Source organism: Phragmites australis, chromosome 8 (genome assembly GCF_958298935.1).
Source record: "Phragmites australis chromosome 8, lpPhrAust1.1, whole genome shotgun sequence".
NCBI classification, from domain to species: Eukaryota; Viridiplantae; Streptophyta; class Magnoliopsida; order Poales; family Poaceae; genus Phragmites; species Phragmites australis.
Window position 1 is genome coordinate 4,188,981 of NC_084928.1, and position 24,381 is coordinate 4,213,361.

The 24,381-nt window shown below is 46.3% G+C and overlaps 4 protein-coding genes across 9 annotated transcripts; 2 read left to right on the forward strand and 2 right to left on the reverse strand.

The window, feature by feature from the left end:
* Positions 1–178: 178 nt before the first annotated feature.
* On the forward strand, positions 179–19,163 carry LOC133926350 (uncharacterized). Of its 6 annotated transcripts, none has more exons than XM_062372246.1 (12): positions 182–819; positions 1,400–1,464; positions 2,622–2,686; positions 3,487–3,556; positions 3,645–3,743; positions 3,832–4,107; positions 4,197–4,337; positions 4,404–4,484; positions 17,360–18,052; positions 18,139–18,210; positions 18,288–18,356; positions 18,433–19,163. In XM_062372246.1, the coding sequence occupies exons 4-12, from the start codon at positions 3,490–3,492 to the stop codon at positions 19,161–19,163; spliced, it is 2,229 nt and encodes a 742-aa protein (XP_062228230.1). In that variant the 5' UTR covers positions 182–819; positions 1,400–1,464; positions 2,622–2,686; positions 3,487–3,489. The 6 variants fall into 6 exon arrangements, with proteins under 6 accessions (XP_062228236.1, XP_062228231.1, XP_062228230.1 ...); XM_062372245.1 differs by having other exon boundaries at positions 183–819; positions 3,490–3,556; XM_062372247.1 differs by lacking the exon at positions 2,622–2,686 and having other exon boundaries at positions 181–819; positions 3,490–3,556.
* Positions 4,729–12,117, reverse strand: LOC133926351 (uncharacterized). Its single transcript, XM_062372253.1, has 3 exons — positions 10,860–12,117; positions 5,958–6,023; positions 4,729–4,944 (listed from the first exon to the last, which is right to left on the reverse strand). Exons 1-3 carry the CDS (start codon positions 12,094–12,096, stop codon positions 4,898–4,900), a joined length of 1,350 nt encoding a protein of 449 aa, XP_062228237.1. The 5' UTR covers positions 12,097–12,117; the 3' UTR covers positions 4,729–4,897.
* On the reverse strand, positions 12,330–14,844 carry LOC133926352 (uncharacterized). Its single transcript, XM_062372254.1, has 2 exons — positions 14,601–14,844; positions 12,330–13,079 (listed from the first exon to the last, which is right to left on the reverse strand). Exon 2 carries the CDS (start codon positions 13,077–13,079, stop codon positions 12,330–12,332), a length of 750 nt encoding a protein of 249 aa, XP_062228238.1. The 5' UTR covers positions 14,601–14,844.
* Positions 19,164–19,352: 189 nt separating the features above from the next.
* LOC133926349 (uncharacterized) lies at positions 19,353–23,045 on the forward strand. The gene is made up of 3 exons (XM_062372243.1): positions 19,353–19,383; positions 19,481–22,823; positions 22,920–23,045. The coding sequence occupies exons 2-3, from the start codon at positions 19,561–19,563 to the stop codon at positions 22,939–22,941; spliced, it is 3,285 nt and encodes a 1,094-aa protein (XP_062228227.1). The 5' UTR covers positions 19,353–19,383; positions 19,481–19,560; the 3' UTR covers positions 22,942–23,045.
* The last annotated feature ends 1,336 nt before the right edge of the window (positions 23,046–24,381 follow it).

Here is a 24,381-nt window from a genome sequence, read left to right on the forward strand (position 1 = left end):
AGAGTAAAGGTGTGGAAGGCAAATATCGAATTATTCTTTACAATATATTTTATTTTTATTACTTTGATAAAATTAGGCGGCGGTTTCAAAAAATGACAAAATTCGACGTACGTTGCCGTTCATTGGCCGATAAGGAAAATTCGTCCGCTCACTAGGCAATTCTCTCCTACTTAAAAAAAACGTAAGAATCCTTCCTCCCACCTCAATGTTTTCTTCCGCTCTCAAGCTTTTCCGTCTGTCCCTTTTTACCGCCGTGCCTTCTTTCCCTATCCTTTTCTTTTCCGCAACAAATTAACGCCCCCTTCCTTTTATTTCGCTCGATCACCCTCACGTGCGCAGACGGCTCCTCTGCCTGCCGGCGGCGGCCTGCGATCGGGGAGGGTAAGCCGGCAGAGGCGCCCCGCTCAGTGAATCCTCTGCCTGCAGCCGACGGCCTCACAACGGCCTCCTGCTGTGATCCCCTCTACCGCCAGGTCTCCGCCTCCCGGTGATCCTCATCACCATTCTGGCGCCACTGCGCGCCCGGAGATCCCCTGCCGACGTGCATCCGAAGCCTCTCGCCTTCTTCCTTCCCTTTCCCCTCTCAGTGGTCAAGTTCCTCTCGGCTCCCCTGCCCGGCGGTCGGTTCGTCTCGAAGCCTCGCACCAACGTAGATCCCTCTGCGTTCTTTCACGGAAGCAAATCACGCCGCCTCTTCTGTACGGGCGCGGAGTGGCGATCCGTCCAGGCCTCCGACACTCCCGAGGAAAACCATCTCCTCTGATCCGATCTGTTCATCCCAGCTCTCCTCTGGTGACCAGCGATCATAGAGGAATTCAGGTCTATCTCTCTCTCGGCAGCAATTTAGTTTTTCGTTGCCGTTCGATTTGTTCTGGAATCAAGCTGGAAATCTAATTAGGCAATCTGATCATGAATTGTTAGGATGTGTGATCTCGTAGTGGTAGTACTGCTTACAGATACTTGATAATTCATTCCTGATAGAAATTTTTGCCCATCTTGTGTGATTTTTTTTTCTTAACACCTGAAACGGAAGTGATTCTGATGTAAGCTACAATATTTTCATGAAATGTGCGATGATTATGGTTTTGTACACCGCATTATAGTGAGTTCAGTCTGGATTTGCCATTTGCCAAATTTGTGTAAAGTGGCCTGGTTGTGGTAGTGATTGGTTTCGAGATTCTATTCATTAATTGTGTGTATTCCACCATTTTCATTATATTCCTATATAGATGAACAGAACCCGGATAGCCATTTTCTCTCATAGCTACATTTGCGTAACTGAGCATTGATGCACATCGAGCTTGTTAGACAGAAGGTTCATCTGGTGTTTGTATGTCTATTTGCCTGATCTGGTGTTTCGTTTCGTTTATGCCTCAATGTTTCCCTTCTGCCTTTTTAGATTCCTTCTGAAATATTGGAAGTGTGGAAGGAGAAGGGGATGTCTTAGCAAGGACCAACAAAGAGGTAACTTTCTGATTGTTATGGAGATGGTGATCTACTTTGTATGACCTGTAAGAAACCTTTATTTTTAGCACAGTTTCCTTTTTCTCTTTGGATTGAATTTTTTTTTTCTCGGGATGCACCTCTGGTAAGTTGGGTATCCCTGCGAAATGAGACAGAACATACTTTGTAGTTCTAAGAAAAAAATATGGAGTGTCTACGAACTATGGAAGTGGTTAACCTGAGATTATCATTATTAAAGTGTCCCAATTATGCATCTTTAACTCGACATCCAAAAATAAGAAATCTCTTTACAGTCTCCAGTTTTTCTTATAACTGTCCGATAGCTGAGCTTTAACGTCTTATTTGATTACACAAATTCTGTTGGCATGGTTCAACTAAGGAGAGAAAGTACCTTAGGCAAGTAAACTGGATCCTATTCTTGGATGCACAAGGTGGAAATACTATTATCACGATGGAGGCTAGGTGGCACTGATTTACTGTAATCCAGAAGTTCTTGTAGATGCGACGAATTCTAGGGAAAAAAGACATAAAAGTAGTTAGAGTCGCATCCCTGATTTAAGGTAGCCCATTGTTTGTTGGTTATACGAATATATTTGCTGAACACTCCGTATGTTGAGTTTTGAGTTAGAGGCTAGGTTTGCTTCCTGTTTGATAAATGTTTTTGCCACTACACACTGTGGAGAAGGTTAGTTTGTAGAATCACTATTTCGACAATATTAGTGGTATTACAATGCCTGGGTATCCGGATAGTTGGATGGCTAATATACAAACTCTTTAGTTCATTTGTTTCCACATGCTTTGTTCTCTTTTGGGTTTTCAAGAAGAAAGAACAGATACATTGTTGTTCTCTTTTGAGTCTATATAGAAATGTGGGTGATTTTTCACCTCTGATGCTCCAGAAAGAAAGTGTTTTTCATTCCTTAATCTGCAAACTTTTGGTATGTAAGCCCTTTTAGGTATTCAGTTGCGAGTGTCTGTGAAGTTGGCGTTTTCTCCAAACTTCCATATGCTTGCTGTCTGGTAGCAATTGGAAGGCCAGAGAACTTATAAAGACAGTGTTACATATTTCTTTTGATTTGAGCATCGAAAATTCAGAATATGCTCATGCGTTCAATCTGTCTGCTGCTGCTGATTCCTTATTTTCTGACATAATACAGACCAGACAATAGTAAGATGTTTCAATTTTAGAAAAAAGGGGATATCGAGCATCATACCAGAAAAGGTAATTTTCTATAATTGTGACTGAGTGACAGTTCGGATTTACTTAAATTGTTTGGGCAATTGGTCTGTTTTGCTATCTTCTTTTTTGTTGATTTATTGCTGAAATATAAACTCTTTTGAAATTCGCCAGTCACTTGGATGATTGATTTAGTTATTTAGAAATTTTCTATAATTGTGTGATTTTTTTTTTCTTAATTTGCTGGTTCTGCATGTATTTGAAACCATGAGGACATATGACTTAGACACCAATAGCAAGATTATTGTTCTGATGACATTTCACAGACGGCCGTTTCAGTTTTCACATTCCTATTATTATGATGTTCTTGATGAATGATGGCAAGTATAGGTAATTAGTAGTGTGATTTACTTGATTCATGTAAACATAGAAAACATGTACCTGCTGTCAGATCTGCAGATTTGATTTTTTTTTCTATATCAGTCTAAACTATCTTATTTAGGGCAAAAATCATACTTTCTACCTTCATTACTGTTTTGTGTATGTGATTAACATGAGTTACTATAAGTCTATTTGCAGCATGAGTTGAATGCGTCTCTACTGGTTTCTAAATACAGCTTTGATGCTACTAGCTATAAACAGAGCTACAAGTTTATAAGGAAAATAAGCATACAATTTTTACCATGGTTTAGAAATTAGCAGCAAACACAAATAAATTACAGGCATCTCCTGTCGATGCTCTCTTTTGTTTATTTTAGCATCTTAGGTGTTCAATGGTTTCCCCTTTTCCACTTGGCAGTATACATACCTTGTAATGGAATATTGGTCCTTTGTTGTCTTCATAGCAGATGGCGTCTTCGAAACGAGGCGGTGGTCGTTCGCCATTCAAGGACCTAACCAACACCCCAAACACAGGTAATGTTGATCAGCTACTTTGAAAAGATCCCGTCTCATACTCCATAACTAACTACATGTTGATCAACTACATGTTGTACCTTTTTAGCTGGTGACCACAATAGCAATGTTGGTGGATCTATGGCGTCTTCGAAACGAGGCGGTGGTCGTTCGCCATTCAATTACCTAACCAACACCCCAAACACAGGTAATGTTGATCAACTACTTTGAAAAGATCCCGTCTCATACTCCATAACTAACTACATGTTGATCAACTACATGTTGTACCTTTTTAGCTGGTGACAACAATAGCAATGTTGGTGGATCTATGACATCCGATACACAACCACCACTCGTAGATGCAAGAGAACGTAAGAGGCAAAGAGATAGGGACCGGTATGTGCTGAAAAAAGATGAAATACTAAAGAAGCGTCGTGAAGCATATCGGCGAAAGAAAGCTGAAGCCGCATTTGTAGATGTCGATAAGCATCAATCAGTGACTTTTCAGAACGATCAAATGGGATCAGGGCAATCCGCGCTTCCCGAACTAGGATGCACTCCAAATGCAAGAGGTGTTGTGCCCATACAAATTACTTGCAAGCATAATATCTACTTGATTTAACAAATTAGTGCATCAAATTTTGGTTCATTATGTTTGTAGGCATCCCCAATGTTGTTACGGAGTCATGTACGCCGATAAGTGGTACGACAAAGTCAACGTTTTTTGAGCAACCCACCGCATGCAACAAGGAAAATATGCCTCCTGGCGAGAGTAGTTATTGGGAATCCCTAGCTCATGCAGGTTTGTATTTAAATTTCAATGCGAAGTCATGTAAAGTTGTCTAAAGTTTTGTTGAATATGGTGCAGGTGACTTTACTACACCATCTGGTGATATTCATGGCCTAGACAATATAATGGAATTGACTCAGACTCCAAGTGGGTCTCTAGGTACATTGAACGGTTATCTGCTTCTATATTTGCATATTCACATTCAAAATATAAAAGTGGGGCCTTGTAATGATAGAACTTTGAAACACACGCTCAACAAATACTCATATTCTTACTTGTTTTGACACATGCCAACATCTAGGTTCTTACATGTCACACCCGGTTTTAAAGGAAACAACCAGATGTATTCCACATGTATGCCAGGATCAAGTTTACATACATGCAGCGACGTCATTAGTGATAACATAAACTGTGTCTCAAATAACGCAAACAATCCTTACAAAAGGACCCGTAGGTCTGAAAGAAAATACTAATAAATCTTCAATTGGCAGCGGAACACCCATCCATCCACAGGCGTTGTCCGGGGGAAACACCAGCCTAGGACATGGTCTTCAATCAACGCCTTCTTCCTTCTAGAAATCAGCGTCCTCGCCCGGGACTTCCTCGAAGACTTCACCTTCTGAGCAGCATCCGAGGGTAGGGAAAAGGCAAGCGTGAGTACATAAAGTACTCAGCAAGTGGAGGAAAAATATGACATGCAGGCTATTGACAAGGAAAGTTCAACTTGGGAATTTACTGCGACTATGCTCAGCCAAAACAGACTCAAACAACCTAGCAATCCTATTTACTAGATTTTTATTCAACAATGTAAGAACATAACTCATCGGATTCCATCCGACTACCAGACTCACCAGATATCCCATATCCGGCTACCGACTCATCGGGAGTACCACCACCCGACTACCCAAACCAACCCTTAAAGTTCCCATCTAATCCTGAAGAAGTCCAAGCCGCTCTTGACCGTGAGCACGGCTGATCGATCAGTTATTTACTCTGCAGAGTTTGCACACTTTACCCACGGGTCGTGATTCCCTTTTTGCCTTACACTTCCGGGGTGTATGGCCGGGGTCTCACTACAAGGCTGTTACAAAGTATCTTCACATCTATAAGCACCCACTAAGGTTTCACCGCTAACAGGGATCCCATCCACTGCAGAGGCCCCCTCTTGTGCCACCGAACCAACCATTGGTGCTTACAGAATGCGAAGAACACTAATTACTTAGCCAGGCCGTACCCATATAGGCCTCATGGTTGTGCTGTTTTGCCGGGTTACAGACTCCAAGAACCGGTCCTTAGGATCCCACACAAGAACATACCCAAACCCTGCTGTATAGCTCCACCACATACTAGCCATCCAGTTGGGATCCCTAAATTCAAGTTACTACAAGATTATCAATTCTCCCAAGAACTTGTTCCATAGTTATTAATCAAAATTCATAATGATTCTAATCCATGACTGCACTAGCATAACTACCCTTTTACAAGACCCAAAACCCCAAAAAGGCTACAAGGAAGGGCCATACAAATTCTAGTAAACCCTATTCATGGGATTCAAAATTAGACAAGCATGCAACTAAGGAAAAGTAAACTATAATGATCTATGGTTAAATCAAGGTGATCAAGGACACTTGCCTTCGTAAGTTGGCTGCTCAGAATCTTCGAAAACTTGGTCTTGAATGCTGTCACTCTGCTCTCCTCCTAAGCCGAAGAACACACCGGAAAGAAATAACAAAACAGCTAAATACAACACACTAAACAGGAGAAACTAACTCTAAAAAGGCTATGAACGGAAAGTACACGCTGCTACGATCTCGGGGGCGCGAAAATCACCTAAATCGGAGGTCGTATGGAAAAGTTACACTAATTCTACTCTACAGGGACTTTTCTGAAAGTTTGCAGGGTCTAAATTGTAAAACAGATAGCTCTAGAGGCTTAAGTGCAAAGTTCAGGGACCTAAACATAATTACCCTAAAATCCAGGGGCCTAATTGCAATTATCCTATAGTCCAGGGGCCAAATTGCAATTATCCAGAACTATCTAAGGGCCTAAATGCAAAAACAGTGAAGCCTAGGGGTCTCCTTGCAAATCTCCCTATTTTCCGAGAATAGGTGGAATTCTTTTTATACTGAAAATCCTAATTAATGCGCAATGCTGACGTCACAGGCTGACTGGGCTGCTGACTGGGCATCCACTGCTGACTGGGCTCTGCCACGTAGGACAGGGACATCCACGTGGCGCGCTGAGGTGTCTTGACTGCTGACTGGATAAAGAGGACACGTGGCGGCTTCCTACTGGGTTGCGAAGGGGTATTTGCGATCTAATCAGGAGCGTTCAAAGGGGATCCGACGGCTGAGATTGATTGGGGGAAAAACAGGCCGGCGGCGATCGGAACACGGCGGCGCCGCCTCGGATCTCGCCGGAGGATCGCCGGAGAAACGCAATCTAACGCTACCGACCGCCAACTCTTCGGGAAAAAGGCGCAACCGAACGGGGAGGGCACGGGGAAGCTCACCGGGTGCTTGTCGACGGCCGGGGAGGTCTTGACGGCGACGGGCGACGACAATGGCGGGCGGCGGCGCTCGGAAGTCGACGGGGACCCGGCTGCGACGGCGGAGAGGCGAATCCGACGGGCGGGGAAGCTTCCTGGGGGACATAAGGTGCCGGAGGGGGGGTTAGTTGGCCGCGGGAAGCTTCGGGCGCTGCTAGCAACGGTGAAGGGCGGCGGCGCTTACCGGCGAGCGGAGAGAACTCGGTCCGGCGGCGGAGAGACTTCGGCGAGCAGCAAAACGAGTTCCTCCCGCTACTGCGAAGCTGGCGGCGAGCTCGGACGCGGCGGGGAGGGCTTGGCGCGGCGGATGGCTCGGCGACGGCGGCGGCTATGGCGCTCGGCTTCTCGGGTGTTCTTGCGCGTGTGCAGGGGGAAAGAAGGCGGCGCTGCTGGGAATATATGGGCGAGGCAGGCGCGGTTTGTTGCGGGGCGCAGCGCGTAGGGCGGACGGCGCGGCGAAATCGGATTCGGCGCGCGGCAGCTGCGGGTTCGGTTCGGATACGGCGCGCGCGGGGCTGCGGGGCGATGCGGAGACGACGGAGCTGACTGGCGGGCCCCACTGGGCAGCGGCGCGCGGACGGGGTGGGCTGGGCTGGAAGCGGGCGACTGCTGGGCTGGGCCGCGACAAGGAAAACGGGCGTCACAAACCTACCCCCCTTAGGATGAATCTCGCCCTCGAGATTCGGAAAGATCGGGAAAAAGGCCGGGAAATTCTGCTATAAGATCATCTTCTCTTTCCCATGTAGCTTCTGCTTCTGAGTGATGCTTCCATTGTACTTTACACATTCGGAGCCTTTTGTTCCGAGTAACCCGTTCAGATATTTCGAGAATCTTGACCGGGTATTCTGAATAGGACAGATCCTCCTGAATATTCAGTTCCTCCATGGGCAGCTGCTCTTCCGGGACTCTCAGGCATTTCTTCAGTTGCGAGATATGAAAGACATTGTGCACACCAGAGAGCTGAGGTGGTAGATTTAGTTGATAGGCCACTTCCCCTCTCCTTTCCAATATTTGGAAGGGTCCAATGTATCGAGGTGCTAGCTTACCCTTGACTTTGAATCTGCGAAGACCTCTGATCGGGGAAACCTTGAGATATACGAAGTCTCCAACCTCAAAGATCATCTCTCGACGTCGATTGTCGGCATAACTCTTTTGCCTAGATTGTGCGGTCCGCAAGTTGTCCCGGATTTCCTGCACTTGCCTTTCTGCGTCCCTTAAGACTTCTGGGCCAAACACTTGGCTCTCTCCGGTTTGATTCCAGAATAGTGGGGTCCTGCACTTTCTTCCGTATAGTGCCTCAAAAGGGGCCATCTTCAGGCTGGCTTGGTAACTGTTATTATATGAGAATTCTGCATATGGGAGGTTCTTATCCCAACTCTTCCCATTCTTTAAGGCGCATGCCCTCAGCATATCCTCTAGAATCTGGTTGGTTCTTTCTGTCTGCCCATCGGTCTGTGGGTGGTAGGCAGAGCTGAAGTCCAATCTGGTGTCCATAGACTCGTGCAGTCGTTGCCAAAATCGTGAGGTGAACTGGGTACCACGATCAGATACTATCCTCTTGGGTACCCCATGCAAACACACGATCCTAGACATGTACAATTCTGCGAGCTTTTGCCCCTTGTATGTCTCCTTGACTGGTATAAAGTGAGCGACCTTGGTCAGCCGGTCCACTATAACCCATATAGAATCGTACCCGGATTGGGTTCGGGGCAATCCCACTATAAAATCCATACCAATCTCCTCCCACTTCCATTCGGGTACTCTTAATGGTTGGAGTAATCCGGCAGGCCTCTGATGTTCAGCTTTGACTCGCTGGCAGGTATCACATAGGGCCACATATTCCGCTACTTCACGTTTCATCCCGTACCACCAATATTGATCCTTGAGGTCCTGATACATCTTAGTGCTTCCAGGGTGAATAGAATAAGCTGAGTCATGGGCTTCTCTTAAAATTGTTTCTCGAATAGTTCTAATGTTCGGAACACATATCCTTCCCTTGTACCACACCACTCCCTGCTCATCCTCCGTAAATCCTGGGGCCTTGTCCCTTTTAATGAGTTGTTTGATCTCCAATATTTTCTCGTCTTCCTTCTGACCTCTTCTTATGTCCTGGTCTAGTGTAGAATCCACCTCCATCACAACTGCTTCTGTATTGGACACAATACCCAGGTTAAGTTTTTCAAACTCGCTACACAGTCCAGGCTGTCTTTCCCGTAGGGTCATCATCCTAACATAAGCCTTTCTGCTCAGGGCGTCTGCTACCACATTTGCCTTTCCTGGGTGATAGTTGATTCCTAGGTTATAATCCTTGATAAGTTCCAACCATCTACGCTGTCTAAGGTTAAGGTCAGGTTGGGTGAAGATATACTTCAAACTTTTATGATCAGAGAAGATCTCACACCTCTGCCCAATCAGGTAATGTCTCCATATCTTGAGTGCATGAACCACAGCTGCTAGTTCCAAATCATGGGTAGGGTAGTTCTCCTCGTGCTTCCTCAATTGCCTTGAGGCATAGGCTATCACATGGCCCTCTTGCATTAGCACACACCCTAACCCTTGCCGCGAGGCATCACAGTACACCGAGAATGGCTTCTGGGTGTCAGGCATAACTAACACTGGGGCAGTGGTTAGTCTCTTCTTAAGTTCATGGAAGCTGGCCTCTCGTGCAGTGGTCCATTTGAATTCCTTTCCTTTCTCCAACAACTCTGTCATTGGTTTGGCGATCTTGGAAAATCCCTCTATGAAACGGCGATAGTATCCCGCCAAACCCAGAAAACTCCGAATTTCCGAGACAGTCTGTGGTGGCTTCCAATTTAGAACCTCCGTTACCTTACTAGGGTCTACGGCTACTCCTCCTGCCGAGATGATATGTCCCAAGAAGGACACCTCTGACAACCAAAACTCACATTTACTCATCTTGGCATATAACTGATTCTCCCTGAGTTTCTGCAAAACCATTCTCAAGTGCTCCTCGTGTTCTTCCTCATTCTTCGAGAAGACCAGGATATCATCGATGAACACCACTACAAACTTGTCTAGATAATCCATGAAAACCTTGTTCATGAGATACATGAAGTATGCTGGGGCATTGGTCAATCCAAAAGACATCACTGTAAACTCGTACAGACCATAGCGGGTGACAAAAGCAGTTTTAGGGATATCCGAGGCTCGGATCTTTAGCTGATGGTACCCCGACCGTAGGTCAATCTTGGAGAAGACACCTGCTCCTTTTAACTGATCAAACAAATCCTCAATTCGAGGCAAGGGGTACTTATTCTTAATGGTCACCTCATTAAGTGCACGATAATCAATGCACATCCTTTGGGTTCCATCTTTCTTTGGCACAAAGATAACCGGGGCTCCCCAGGGTGAAGTACTAGGACGAATGAACCCCTTATCTAATAACTCTTGGATTTGCTCCTTGAGCTCAGCCAATTGATTAGCATCCATACGGTAAGGCCTTTTATATATGGGGGCAGTGGCAGGTACTAATTCAATAACAAACTCAATGTCTCGATCTGGTGGCATACCTGGCAGTTCCTCGGGGAAGACGTCCGGGAATTCATTAACTATCCTGACTTCTTCTACTGCCTTGGCTTGGTTGAGCTTTACATTTCCTCCGGATTCTGCTGTGGCCTTGAACTCCACCTTGGTGCCGCAGGTATGTGTTAACTGAACTGTCTTGGTGGCACATCCTATTACTCCATTATACTTGGCTAACCAATCCATCCCCAAAATGATATCTATCCCTTTTGATTCCAGGACGATAAGGTTTGTAGGAAACTCTATTCCTTCTATGGTCAGGTTTACCTTAGGGCACACATATCTTGATTCCATCTCTCCTCCTGGAGAGCTAACTAACAATCGGCTTTTCATTATGGCTGTGGGCAGCTTGTGTTTTTCTACGAACTTAGTTGAAACAAAAGAGTGTGTGGCTCCGGAATCAAATAAGACTGTAGCAAGGTGGGAGTTGGCGGGGAACATACCAAGCACCACATCTGGGGAGTCTTGAGCATCCTCTGCTGCGACGTGGTTGACTCGCCCGCTCATGAAGTTCTGACGATATTGCTGCTGTTGCTGCCCTCCGGTGCGATTCTGCTGCTGTTGGTTAGCTTGAGCCTGCTGCTTCCTAGGACACCTGTTAGCGAGATGTCCAAAATTCCCACAACTGAAACATGGGCCGATGGTATTGGTCCCTTGGCCAGTGCGGCCTTGCTGCTGCTGATTCTGGTTCACCGGGCGTGAGGCCGGATTAGTCGGGCGTTGCTGCTGCTGGAACTGCTGCTTTGGCTGATTAAAGGTCCCTGAAGCCTGGTTAGGTGCTCTCTGTTGTTGGTTCTGGCCAGACTGACGATACACCTGTCCTAGAGGGGGTGGGTTGAAACGGGGACGGACATTGCTGCCTGAAGACTGTCCAGGCATCATCCTCTTGCGTTCTTCATTTATATTCTGCTCCTTCTTTTCCAGAATAAATGCTCTATCAACCAGCTTCTGGAAACTTGCATACTCACAGACCGAAAGGGAGTAATTGAGTCCCGAGTTTAGACCCTCCAAAAAGCAATCTTGCCTCTTCTCATCCGTGTTCACATCTTCAGGGGCGTAGCGAGACAGCTGCGTGAACTTGGTGAGGTACTCGCGCACCGACCTGGAGCCTTGCTTTAATGCCAAGAACTCCCTGCGTTTCAGCTTCACTTCTCCTTCTGGCACATGGTGCTTCCTGAAACTGTCCTTGAATTCTCTCCAGTTAATCTCCTGTGGGTCCTCGTGGGCAGCTGTGTACGCCGTCCACCATTCCGACGCGGGTCCCACAAGTTGGTGTGAAGCAAATAGGACTTTCTCTCTGCCGGCGCATTGAGATATTTGCAGCTTGCTTTCAATTGCCCTGAGCCAATCATCTGCGTCCATCGGCTCTACTGCTTGCGCGAAGACGGGAGGTTTGGTGCTCAGGAATTCCTTCAACTTGTTTTGTGGCTGCATCTGTGGTGGCGGGGCCTGATGAACTGGGGGCGCTTGTTGGAGTCTCGCCACTGTCTGTGCTAATCCTTGCAGGATCTGAGTCTGCGCAGCCATCATCTGCATCGCATCCACCCCATTCCGATTGGTCCGCCTGCTCCAGGAGGGGAACGTGTCCTGGTTGTCATCCTGGGGGTGAGCATTTGGATTGTTGTCTTCGGTGTTGTTTCGGTTAGCACCAGCACCATTCGGGTTCCTCATGTTCACCATCTGGCGATTGCAAGATTATGCGATTGAGCTCGAGAGTAGGGCAAAAACAGATGAAATATAAAGGCAAACTCAAATCTGATTTATTGATTGATTGATAGGGGAAACAATAGCGAAAGACACCACACCGACACTAACTAAGCAACCTTAACAACTAACTCAAAGCAAAGCACTAAGCAAACATCACACTAAACAACGACTCTAACGATCCTGACTATTATTAGGGAAACTACTGCCTAGGAACTGTCGCCACCCTCTGACAAATCTTGAGGTGAAATCCGTATAGCAGCTTCCAGGCGGAGCCTCTTGCGGGAAGGAGAGTGTGGCAGCTCCGGGTCAGGCCTCTCCTCTGGCTCCTCCTCCGAATCCTCTGACATCTTTGCTTGCAGATCTCGAATTCTTGCTTCAGCTTCGGCGAGCCTCAGGTGTGTATCGTGTAACTCGTCGAGGGCTCCGTCCAGCTCCCGTGTCAGGATATCCGTGAAGCGAACCTGCTCCACCAATCTTGCATCACCTTCTCTGTTGGAGGGGGCGAAGGTGACTTCCAGGCTACCACTGGCCCGCTGAGGGTAGTAGTGGTAGGGGGTGGTCTGAAGAATGCCATGGTACTCTGCACAAAGCACTGCCAGGGCCTGGCGAGCGGCATCGCCAATCCCGGCAGCAAAACTCTCCCTCGGAGCGATGGCTGCATGGATCCTCCGTACCTTGCATCCGTCGCCATCTGGGATCTTCTCGTAGATAGCCACCTCCACCATCCAAGAATATCCATTGTTGCTCAGTGGCGTCCTGACCCCCTTGTAGACCGGGGCCTCCTGATACCCCAAGCCTTTGAGGATCGACCAGAGTTTGCGGGGTAACTCTCCCGCATGCAGTCCGGTGGTGTGGAACTCTGCAGGTGCCTGATGTGCCCATGTGACGTCTGAGGTAGCTCTTGCAGGGGTGAAGCCTCCCACTTGCTTGCGGGCTGTCAGTCTCGTGCGGGCCATCTAAAATTTTGAAGAAGTGAAAATCAGTAAACATTTTAAAGATTTATAAACAAGGGCCAAGGAAGGGAGGACAATAACACTGGTGGAGTAAAAGAATTTTTAAAACCCCCTCTTTTTTTTCTGCAAAACTCAGTCCTTAATATCGACCATTTCTAACTAGGCTTGCGTCCTACGGTCAACACGGCTCTGATACCACTTCTGTCACACCCGGTTTTAAAGGAAACAACCAGATGTATTCCACATGTATGCCAGGATCAAGTTTACATACATGCAGCGACGTCATTAGTGATAACATAAACTGTGTCTCAAATAACGCAAACAATCCTTACAAAAGGACCCGTAGGTCTGAAAGAAAATACTAATAAATCTTCAATTGGCAGCGGAACACCCATCCATCCACAGGCGTTGTCCGGGGGAAACACCAGCCTAGGACATGGTCTTCAATCAACGCCTTCTTCCTTCTAGAAATCAGCGTCCTCGCCCGGGACTTCCTCGAAGACTTCACCTTCTGAGCAGCATCCGAGGGTAGGGAAAAGGCAAGCGTGAGTACATAAAGTACTCAGCAAGTGGAGGAAAAATATGACATGCAGGCTATTGACAAGGAAAGTTCAACTTGGGAATTTACTGCGACTATGCTCAGCCAAAACAGACTCAAACAACCTAGCAATCCTATTTACTAGATTTTTATTCAACAATGTAAGAACATAACTCATCGGATTCCATCCGACTACCAGACTCACCAGATATCCCATATCCGGCTACCGACTCATCGGGAGTACCACCACCCGACTACCCAAACCAACCCTTAAAGTTCCCATCTAATCCTGAAGAAGTCCAAGCCGCTCTTGACCGTGAGCACGGCTGATCGATCAGTTATTTACTCTGCAGAGTTTGCACACTTTACCCACGGGTCGTGATTCCCTTTTTGCCTTACACTTCCGGGGTGTATGGCCGGGGTCTCACTACAAGGCTGTTACAAAGTATCTTCACATCTATAAGCACCCACTAAGGTTTCACCGCTAACAGGGATCCCATCCACTGCAGAGGCCCCCTCTTGTGCCACCGAACCAACCATTGGTGCTTACAGAATGCGAAGAACACTAATTACTTAGCCAGGCCGTACCCATATAGGCCTCATGGTTGTGCTGTTTTGCCGGGTTACAGACTCCAAGAACCGGTCCTTAGGATCCCACACAAGAACATACCCAAACCCTGCTGTATAGCTCCACCACATACTAGCCATCCAGTTGGGATCCCTAAATTCAAGTTACTACAAGATTATCAATTCTCCCAAGAACTTGTTCCATAGTTATTAATCAAAATTCATAATGATTCTAATCCATGACTGCACTAGCATAACTACCCTTTTACAAGACCCAAAACCCCAAAAAGGCTACAAGGAAGGGCCATACAAATTCTAGTAAACCCTATTCATGGGATTCAAAATTAGACAAGCATGCAACTAAGGAAAAGTAAACTATAATGATCTATGGTTAAATCAAGGTGATCAAGGACACTTGCCTTCGTAAGTTGGCTGCTCAGAATCTTCGAAAACTTGGTCTTGAATGCTGTCACTCTGCTCTCCTCCTAAGCCGAAGAACACACCGGAAAGAAATAACAAAACAGCTAAATACAACACACTAAACAGGAGAAACTAACTCTAAAAAGGCTATGAACGGAAAGTACACGCTGCTACGATCTCGGGGGCGCGAAAATCACCTAAATCGGAGGTCGTATGGAAAAGTTACACTAATTCTACTCTACAGGGACTTTTCTGAAAGTTTGCAGGGTCTAAATTGTAAAACAGATAGCTCTAGAGGCTTAAGTGCAAAGTTCAGGGACCTAAACATAATTACCCTAAAATCCAGGGGCCTAATTGCAATTATCCTATAGTCCAGGGGCCAAATTGCAATTATCCAGAACTATCTAAGGGCCTAAATGCAAAAACAGTGAAGCCTAGGGGTCTCCTTGCAAATCTCCCTATTTTCCGAGAATAGGTGGAATTCTTTTTATACTGAAAATCCTAATTAATGCGCAATGCTGACGTCACAGGCTGACTGGGCTGCTGACTGGGCATCCACTGCTGACTGGGCTCTGCCACGTAGGACAGGGACATCCACGTGGCGCGCTGAGGTGTCTTGACTGCTGACTGGATAAAGAGGACACGTGGCGGCTTCCTACTGGGTTGCGAAGGGGTATTTGCGATCTAATCAGGAGCGTTCAAAGGGGATCCGACGGCTGAGATTGATTGGGGGAAAAACAGGCCGGCGGCGATCGGAACACGGCGGCGCCGCCTCGGATCTCGCCGGAGGATCGCCGGAGAAACGCAATCTAACGCTACCGACCGCCAACTCTTCGGGAAAAAGGCGCAACCGAACGGGGAGGGCACGGGGAAGCTCACCGGGTGCTTGTCGACGGCCGGGGAGGTCTTGACGGCGACGGGCGACGACAATGGCGGGCGGCGGCGCTCGGAAGTCGACGGGGACCCGGCTGCGACGGCGGAGAGGCGAATCCGACGGGCGGGGAAGCTTCCTGGGGGACATAAGGTGCCGGAGGGGGGGGTTAGTTGGCCGCGGGAAGCTTCGGGCGCTGCTAGCAACGGTGAAGGGCGGCGGCGCTTACCGGCGAGCGGAGAGAACTCGGTCCGGCGGCGGAGAGACTTCGGCGAGCAGCAAAACGAGTTCCTCCCGCTACTGCGAAGCTGGCGGCGAGCTCGGACGCGGCGGGGAGGGCTTGGCGCGGCGGATGGCTCGGCGACGGCGGCGGCTATGGCGCTCGGCTTCTCGGGTGTTCTTGCGCGTGTGCAGGGGGAAAGAAGGCGGCGCTGCTGGGAATATATGGGCGAGGCAGGCGCGGTTTGTTGCGGGGCGCAGCGCGTAGGGCGGACGGCGCGGCGAAATCGGATTCGGCGCGCGGCAGCTGCGGGTTCGGTTCGGATACGGCGCGCGCGGGGCTGCGGGGCGATGCGGAGACGACGGAGCTGACTGGCGGGCCCCACTGGGCAGCGGCGCGCGGACGGGGTGGGCTGGGCTGGAAGCGGGCGACTGCTGGGCTGGGCCGCGACAAGGAAAACGGGCGTCACATTACATCTCCACTACTTAAAATATTCGTACATGGTCCCTTGAGTTATCCTGTATAAACCTTGAATGTCCTGCTATTATTTCTTGTTCGTTCCTTTGTTGGCGTGGACTGTTATACTTCTATAGGTTGGACCCTTGTTGGCCTTGCCGGCCTACGTAGACATCTCTTGCCATACATATACATATATATATATATATATATATATATATATATATATATATATAGGACACATATTCTATACTTCTAGGAGTATGTACTCCCACATGCAATATACCACCTAAACAAACACTTTATACCCTTTTATCATTTTTAGTATACTCTAATACTAATTATAAGATACTCCAATATGAGTTGTATGAAAAAAATTCAATGTTAGCCTTTCATTTTTGCTATATACTCTTTTTTATACATAAAAGAAGTATATACACAAATTATGATAAAAAATCATGGAATTTCATAAAAAAATTCGTGCAATTTGCATTATAGTATCTTATAATTACTAATGAAGTATATTTAAAGTGATAAAGAAGTATAACACATGTGTAAATTGGTATATGAGAGGTGAGAGTACATACACCCAGGAGTACATATTAGTTTTCCTATATATATATATATATTAAAAATATTTCTTTAAATACACTTGACCTAAGTTCTACATCATGCATACTTAAAGTTCGTACATGGTCCCTTGAGTTATCCTGTATAAACCTTGAATGTCCTGCTATTATTTCTTGTTCGTTCCTCTGTTGGCGTGGACTGTTATACTTCTATAGGCTGGACCCTTGTTGTCCTTGCCGTCTTACGTAGACATCTCTTATATATATATATATATATATATATATATATATATATATATATATATATATATATATATATATATAGGAAAACTAGTATGTACTCCTGGGTGTATGTACTCCCACCTCTCATATACCACTTTTACACGTGTGTTATACTTCTTTATCACTTTAAATATACTTCATTAGTAATTACAAGATACTACAATACAAATCCCACGAAATTTTTTATGAAATTCCATGATTTTTATCATAATTATATATATATATATATATATATATATATATATTAAAAATATTTCTTTAAATACACTTGACCTAAGTTCTACATCATGCATACTTTCGAATTCAATTAATGCACGGGCGCTCAGCTATTTATTATAATGGCATGTGATTTCATCCCAGGAAATAAGAGTGCTTCTAATGCGAGGCAATCACGGCGTACTTGTGAAATTGCTCACAGACAAGAACTAACAACAGAGCAAATCGAAGCAAGCCGTGCAAGGTATAGGGCACGTTATGCAAATATGACACCAGAGCAGAGACAAGCAAGACGTGATCGTGATAAGGCTAGATACGCATTACGTCGCAACACCCCAGAAAAAATTGAAATAATGCGCATGCATCAGAGGGTGCATTATGCAAATGTGACGCCTGAAGACAAGCAAGCAAAGAGAGATCACGAAAAAGCATTGAAAGATTTGCGCCGCAACACTCTAAGCCAAGATTCCATTGCCATGCAGAACCCAATGTATGTCCCTGAGGTTGTGCCACTCACTGTGGATGCATCCGGTCCACATGGATCCACAGTCACACGTGATTGGTCGATTCCTGCGGTCACAGGTACCCCTATTTACATCCAGTCAGCTTGTGATCAGATGCCGGACGTGGAGATTCCCAATATGGCTGCCAGTCAAAGATCACGTATACAACGCGTAACACCTGGAGAAAGGCAAGCATTGTTAGCCCGTCGTAACGAGCACTTTGCAAAAACGCCAACAAAGAAACGGTCTGACTTGACACAAGAAAGTCCAACTGTATGCGCAGAAGATATCAATGGTTCAGAACCTCCAACACAATCAATCCTCATTAACAACGGTAATGTTCGTACTTGCATTCAGCTTTCACCAAATTCCAATACAAAATATAGATCCTTAAGTACAGTACTCGTGTTGTATTGACAGAAGATACCCCTGCAACCCCTGATACTAACAACGCCGCCATGCCTCCAACACGGCCACCAGTTAACGACGACGGTAGTTTCCTTGACTGTATTCATTTTATATTTCAAATGAAATTCAGACCCTCATAAAAATTTATATTACCGTGACAGGTGATGATGATGGCGTCATATTCGAGGAGGACTCCGAAGATGAGGAGGGCTACATGTTCGGTGGTCAAGGTACTTTTGATATTTTTCGTCTTGTGTCCATATCTTGTATAGCCTTATCTAACTATGATGCTAAAAATATCTTCAGACAGGGATATCAACGAGGATGTCGAATTCGATCAAGCTGACGATGACTCTACCTCTATCTCTAGCGTACCTGATACGTACGACCACGTGTACAGCAATATACCCTCAGCCACGCACATGCTAAAGCCTGTTGAAAACTGCCAATATTGCAATGCAAAGAAGTTTGAGCATGAGACAAAGGGGTTCTGCTGCCGTAATGGAAAAATTAAATTATCCACCACAGATACACCACCCGAGCTCATGAGGCTTTGGTCGAGTGCAGATGCTGACGCTAGGCACTTTCGTGACAACATTAGGTTTTTCAATGGTCATTTCTCATTCACGTCACTTTACTGTCATCTTGACAGTGAGACCACTGATATGAGAAAACATGGTATCTACACGTTTCGTGCCCACGGCCAAATGTACCATAACATACGGTCGTTCGGTAGAGATGGTTCGGAACCCAAGCACCTGGAGCTTTACTTCTACGATGATGATCCCAGTCTAGAGCTTCGGTATCGCCGCTGTCGCGAAGAGCAGTACCAGCAAGACAAGGATGTCATCAGAAAGCTGGTTGGCATACTGCGTGGCAACCCGTACTCTGAACAACTCCGGAGTATGGGACAGGTTCAGGACCTTGATGACTATCATGTGACACTGAACCTTGACCATAGGTTGGACCAGAGAACTTATAACGTGCCGGCCACTTCAGAGGTGGCCGCTGTTTGGGTCGAGGGGAGCGAACGCTGAAGGCAGTTTGAGAATAGCGTTATCCTGCAAGGGAAGAACAGGGAAGTATATGGCATTAGGTCGTATCATGGATGCTACGATGCACTGTCATACCCTCTCTTCTTCCCTAGAGGCGAACTCGGCTGGCATACCGACATCCCAAAGGTTGGTGTGTCCATCGATGAGGTGAACGCGGCTCGAGCGGCTCGTAAAGCTCGTGGTAATAATGATGAAGACCCAGGTTAGTGTTCTCAACAGATGGTGTTTGCACGATCAATTCTTGGCACTGTACTCTCTTATGTACAACACTAGCTTCTAACATCATATGCTCCGTTCAGATTCTGGTGGCAGGCTATGCGTGTCCGTGCGTGATTACTACTGCTACAAATTCCAGATTCGGCCAGGGATATTCAACTCAATGTTGTTTGGCAAGCGTCTTTTTCAGCAATTCACGGTCGACACATACATCAAGATCGAGAGTTCACGACTGGACTACATATGGGCTCATCAGAAGGAGTTAAGGGCGGACCTGTACCAAGGCTTGGTGGACAGCTTGCATGCCGGTGAGAGAAGAGCGAACGCTATTGGAAACCGGACTGTGCTGGCTACGTCATTTATTGGAGGACCTCGAGACAAGAGGCGTCGGTACATGGATGCTATGGCTTTAGTGCGGAAGTACGGGAAGCCGGACGTCTTCCTCACAATGACATGCAACCCAAACTGGGATGAGATCACGCGTGAACTCTATCCTGGCCAGATACCCCAGGATCGTCCGGATCTCATTGTGCGTGTTTTCAGGGCGAAGCTAGAGGAACTAAAAAAACAGTTGCTTGAAAAGGACATTCTTGGCAAGGTGAAGGCATATGTCTATGTGGTGGAGTTCCAGAAGAGGGGCCTACCGCACGCCCACTTCCTGCTCATCATGCTGGGGCGGTACAAGCTGACATGTCCCGAGCAGTATGATTGTCTCATCTCAGCCGAGCTCCCGGAGAAGCATAAGTATCCAGAGCTGTACAAGATGGTTGTAAAGCATATGATGCATGGCCCTTGCGGTGTGCTAAACCGCGATTGCCCATGCACAAAGGACCGTCCGTCATGCAAGAATCATTATCCGCGTCCTTTCAACGTGACTACCTTACAAGGCAAGGACTCCTACCCGGTGTATCGGAGACGTGAAGATGGCCGCTGTGCGATGGTTCGAAAACACCTGCTGGATAACAGGTGGGTCGTCCCTTACAACCCTTACCTTCTGCAGCTGTTCAACTGCCACATTAATGTTGAGACGTGCTCGAGCATAAAGGCCGTTAAATACTTATTCAAGTACATATACAAGGGCCACGATCGGGCCTCTGTGACTGTGACCGAGGCTGACAAGGCAGACATCAATGGCAACATCGATGAGATCAGGCAGTATAGAGACGCGAGGTGGGTGACCCCTCCGGAAGCCTTGTGGAGGATATACGGTTTTCAATTGAGCAAGAACTCGCCACCTGTGATGCAGCTGCAACTTCATCTCCCAAACATGCACATGGTTTCGTTTCAAGAGGGCCAAGATATCCGACAAGTGGTAAACCGTGAAGGTGCTGAGAAGTCAATGCTGACAGAGTACTTTGAGGCGAACAGATTACATGAGCATGCTCGGGGTATCTTGTACCGGGATTTCTCCGAGTGGTATACTTGGCAGAAAGGCAAGAAAAAAAAATTCTGGCAAAGAAGGGTTCGAGAAACTGGTGGACAGGTTGGTAGAATCGTGTCAGCTCATCCGACGGAGGGGGAACGCTACTATCTCCGGGTTCTCCTAAACCACGTGTCTGGTGCCACCTCCTACGATGACCTAAGGATGGTTGACGGCGAGATCCTACCGACCTTTCGTGAAGCTGCAGAGAGAAGGGGCCTGATCGAAGCAGACAACACACTGGACGAGTGCCTTACGGAAGCCGAGTTGTTCCAGATGCCATCATCGCTCCGAAGGCTCTTTGCAACAATACTGGTATTCTGTGAGCCCAGCGACGTGCGAGGACTCTGGCACAAGCACCTAGAGCCAATGTCGGAGGACTATTGCTGCAATAACTCATGCACAGTCGCTGTAGAACAGATGGTTTTGATAGATATCAGGAATATGCTACAGTCAATGGGGAAGGACATAAGGTCATTCCCTCTTCCCGAGATCGATGAGTCACATGACACGGCCAACGGTGTGCCCAGGGAGATCTTCGAGGAGTCCACCATCGAGCTCAATGTTGAGGACGCAACTCTGTCGGACTCCCTCAACACCGAGCAGAGGGCCGCCTACGATGAGATTCTATCTGTTGTTGATAGCGACGAGGGCGGCGTGTTCTTTGTGGATGGACCTGGAGGCACCGGGAAGACTTTTCTGTACAAGGCGTTGCTCGCAACAATACGTGGGCAGAATAAGATTGCTGTGGCAACAGCTACGTCCGGTGTTGCAGCTTCCATAATGCCTGGAGGAAGAACTGCGCACTCGCGCTTCAAGATACCGCTGAGTATTGACGATGGTGCGTTCTGTAGCTTCACAAAACAGAGTGGGATTGCCAAGCTTCTGCGGACGGCTTGTCTCATTATTTGGGACGAGGCTTCCATGACAAAGAGACAGGCGGTGGAGGCTTTGGACAGTAGCATGCGTGATATAATGAGCCGACCAGAACTGCCGTTCGGTGGGAAGACGGTTGTGTTCGGTGGAGATTTCAGGCAGGTCCTCCCTGTTGTCCGAAAGGGGTCAAGGGCTCAGATAATCGATGCGTCGCTGCGTAGGTTGTACCTTTGGGATTGCATGCGTCACCTAAAGCTGGTACGCAACATGAGGGCACAGAGCGACCCGTGGTTTGCGGAATACCTACTGCGCATCGGTGGTGGCACCGAGGAGGCCAATGGTGATGGAGACGTGCGTCTTCCTGATGAGATATCCGTGCCGTATACAGGGGAGGACACTGACCTGGATAAACTTATAGATAACATTTTTCCAATGCTGGATGATAATATGTCGGATCCAAACTACATCACCTCAAGAGCTATCTTGTCCACACGGAACGATTGTGTGGATAATATTAATATGAAGATGATCGGTCGCTTCCGAGGTGACGAGGTTGTGTACCATAGCTTTGATCGTGCAGAAGACGATCCCCATAATTACTACCCCCCTGAGTTTCTTAACTCGCTGACACCTAACGGGCTGCCTCCACATGTTCTGAAGCTAAAGATGAACTGCCCTATCATATTACTTAGGAACATTGACCCCGCGAACGGACTTTGCAATGGGACGAGGTTGGTGGTCCGGGGGTTCCAGAGAAATGCCATCGATGCAGAGATTGTGCTGGGGCAACATGCTGGAAAGAGGGTTTTTCTGCCTCGGATCCCCCTATGTCCCTCTGATGATGAGATGTTCCCATTCCAGTTCAAGAGGAAGCAGTTTCCTATCAGGCTCAGCTTCGCCATGACAGTCAACAAGGCACAGGGGCAGACCATCCCCAATGTCGGCATTTACCTGCCCGAGTCGGTGTTCTCTCACGGTCAGTTATACGTCGCGCTATCTAGAGCCACCGCCAGAGCGAACATCAGGGTCCTCGCCGTCCCGTCTAATGACAAAAAAAAGAAGTGCTCAAAGCAAAGTGGTACGTACACGATGAACATCGTTTACAGAGAGGTCCTTACGGCATATACGAGGTATTTGTGGCATATTTGTCATTTATACTCTACATAATCATGATTTGCTTTTTTTGAATTCTATCCATCTAATTTTACTTATTTTTATTTGTGCAGGTCTCCTCCCTTGCATGTTTAGCACACATAATAGGGTTTGTTTAGCTATCTGAAGATTGTTATACAAATGTTTTTTTTAATCCTGCTTTGATGCTGTTAGTATGCAATAGAATAATTTTTCCGATCCGACACTGGTAGCTAAATTCATTGCTTGCTGGAATGCTTGATATTTAGTGATCACTGTTCAGCTATTGCAATAAGATCTTCGATGGTTGCGCGTCCGATTAGATCAATCTTGATTAGAGGCTTGACTTTGAGCGTGATTTGAGAGATTGCAACAACAATTTGACATTGATAACATCTATGATTTGAGAGATCGCATAAACAAGTTGCATCTCTACAGATTTTGTCTGGCAATGGCAATAGAGATCTGTTGACAGAATTATAATTCCAATACCACACACTACTGCTATATTGCCGTCTCCACCTAGATAGGATTCCACTGGCAGTCTAAAATTAGGAACCGCGATGCTTTAATTACATGTCGTAACTGCAAAGAAAAAAAAAATTCACCTTGTTCTTGGTCAGGGTATTTAATTAATGTAGCTGCATGGTCTTTGCAAAAGGGCATCCTCCCAAGCATAAGATGAAAAAAAAATTAATTCGATCGTAATTTATGTACCCATGATTGAGTGCTAATATAGTTTTTATCGTTTGTTGTACTTTCTATCATGCAGCATCACATACAATATTATGATTTGAAGGTTTATTCCTATATCATGCACCTATTGGAACCATCTCTTTAGAACATTGTTGCTACATCCTTTCTGATTATGGATCTTGTACTATAGTTCTACCTTCATACTCATGTTGTCATGTCTAAATTTTTGACACCCGTTGCAACGCACGGGCATTCAACTAGTTTTATAAAAATAACCCATGAAAGAGCAACAAGGTAGGATCCACCGTTAGCAGTAGTTTAGGTGACCTATCGCGATAGGGTTACCTCACTGCACAATAAATCTTTAAAAAATCATAAATTTTTCATATAAACTTGGATGAAGATAATTTTTATATGAAAATTGTAGCTTTTAATGGGACCTATAATTTTAATTAATTTTTTAAAATTTGAAGCAATTTGAGTTCTGAAAACATTGCTAGAATGTTAAAGAAATTATAAATTTTTGAATGTGTGCTACAACCTTGTCACCGGATGTGTCGAAGATTAGAAAAGTTGATTGTACAAATACTTATTTAAAGTAGAATAAATATTTATCAACTTTGTGTATATCCAAGAGCAAGACATGAAATTTTATATATGTTTGGGCATCCTTTAGCATAATAACCATACATCTGGCACTATCTTTATTAATCTTAAGAGAAGACAATTATAATGGAAGTGTGTCTAGATCTACTCCTATAAATTTTATCGTGCTCTAAATCTTAAAGCTCTTATCGGATGAATATGATCGTGGCTTAAATCAGTTGTGGATCACAATTGGTTGTTTCTACTTTCTCTCCG

Bases quoted from the DNA above. Each gene is read 5' to 3' on its own strand.
- LOC133926350 (XM_062372247.1), top strand. From the start codon at position 3,490: ATGGCGTCTTCGAAACGAGGCGGTGGTCGTTCGCCATTCAAGGACCTA. The intron at 4,485-17,359 runs GTACATTGAACG...ATTTCATCCCAG, and splicing joins GACTCCAAGTGGGTCTCTAG to GAAATAAGAGTGCTTCTAAT. The intron at 18,211-18,287 runs GTAGTTTCCTTG...TTACCGTGACAG, and splicing joins GCCACCAGTTAACGACGACG to GTGATGATGATGGCGTCATA.
- LOC133926351 (XM_062372253.1), bottom strand. From the start codon at position 12,096: ATGGTGAACATGAGGAACCCGAATGGTGCTGGTGCTAACCGAAACAAC. The intron at 6,024-10,859 runs GTATGTTCCCCG...TCTTCGGCTTAG, and splicing joins CTCCCCAGATGTGGTGCTTG to GAGGAGAGCAGAGTGACAGC. The intron at 4,945-5,957 runs GCAAGTGTCCTT...GATGCTGCTCAG, and splicing joins TGAGCAGCCAACTTACGAAG to AAGGTGAAGTCTTCGAGGAA.
- LOC133926352 (XM_062372254.1), bottom strand. From the start codon at position 13,079: ATGGCCCGCACGAGACTGACAGCCCGCAAGCAAGTGGGAGGCTTCACC.
- LOC133926349 (XM_062372243.1), top strand. From the start codon at position 19,561: ATGTTGTTTGGCAAGCGTCTTTTTCAGCAATTCACGGTCGACACATAC. The intron at 22,824-22,919 runs GTATTTGTGGCA...TTATTTGTGCAG, and splicing joins GTCCTTACGGCATATACGAG to GTCTCCTCCCTTGCATGTTT.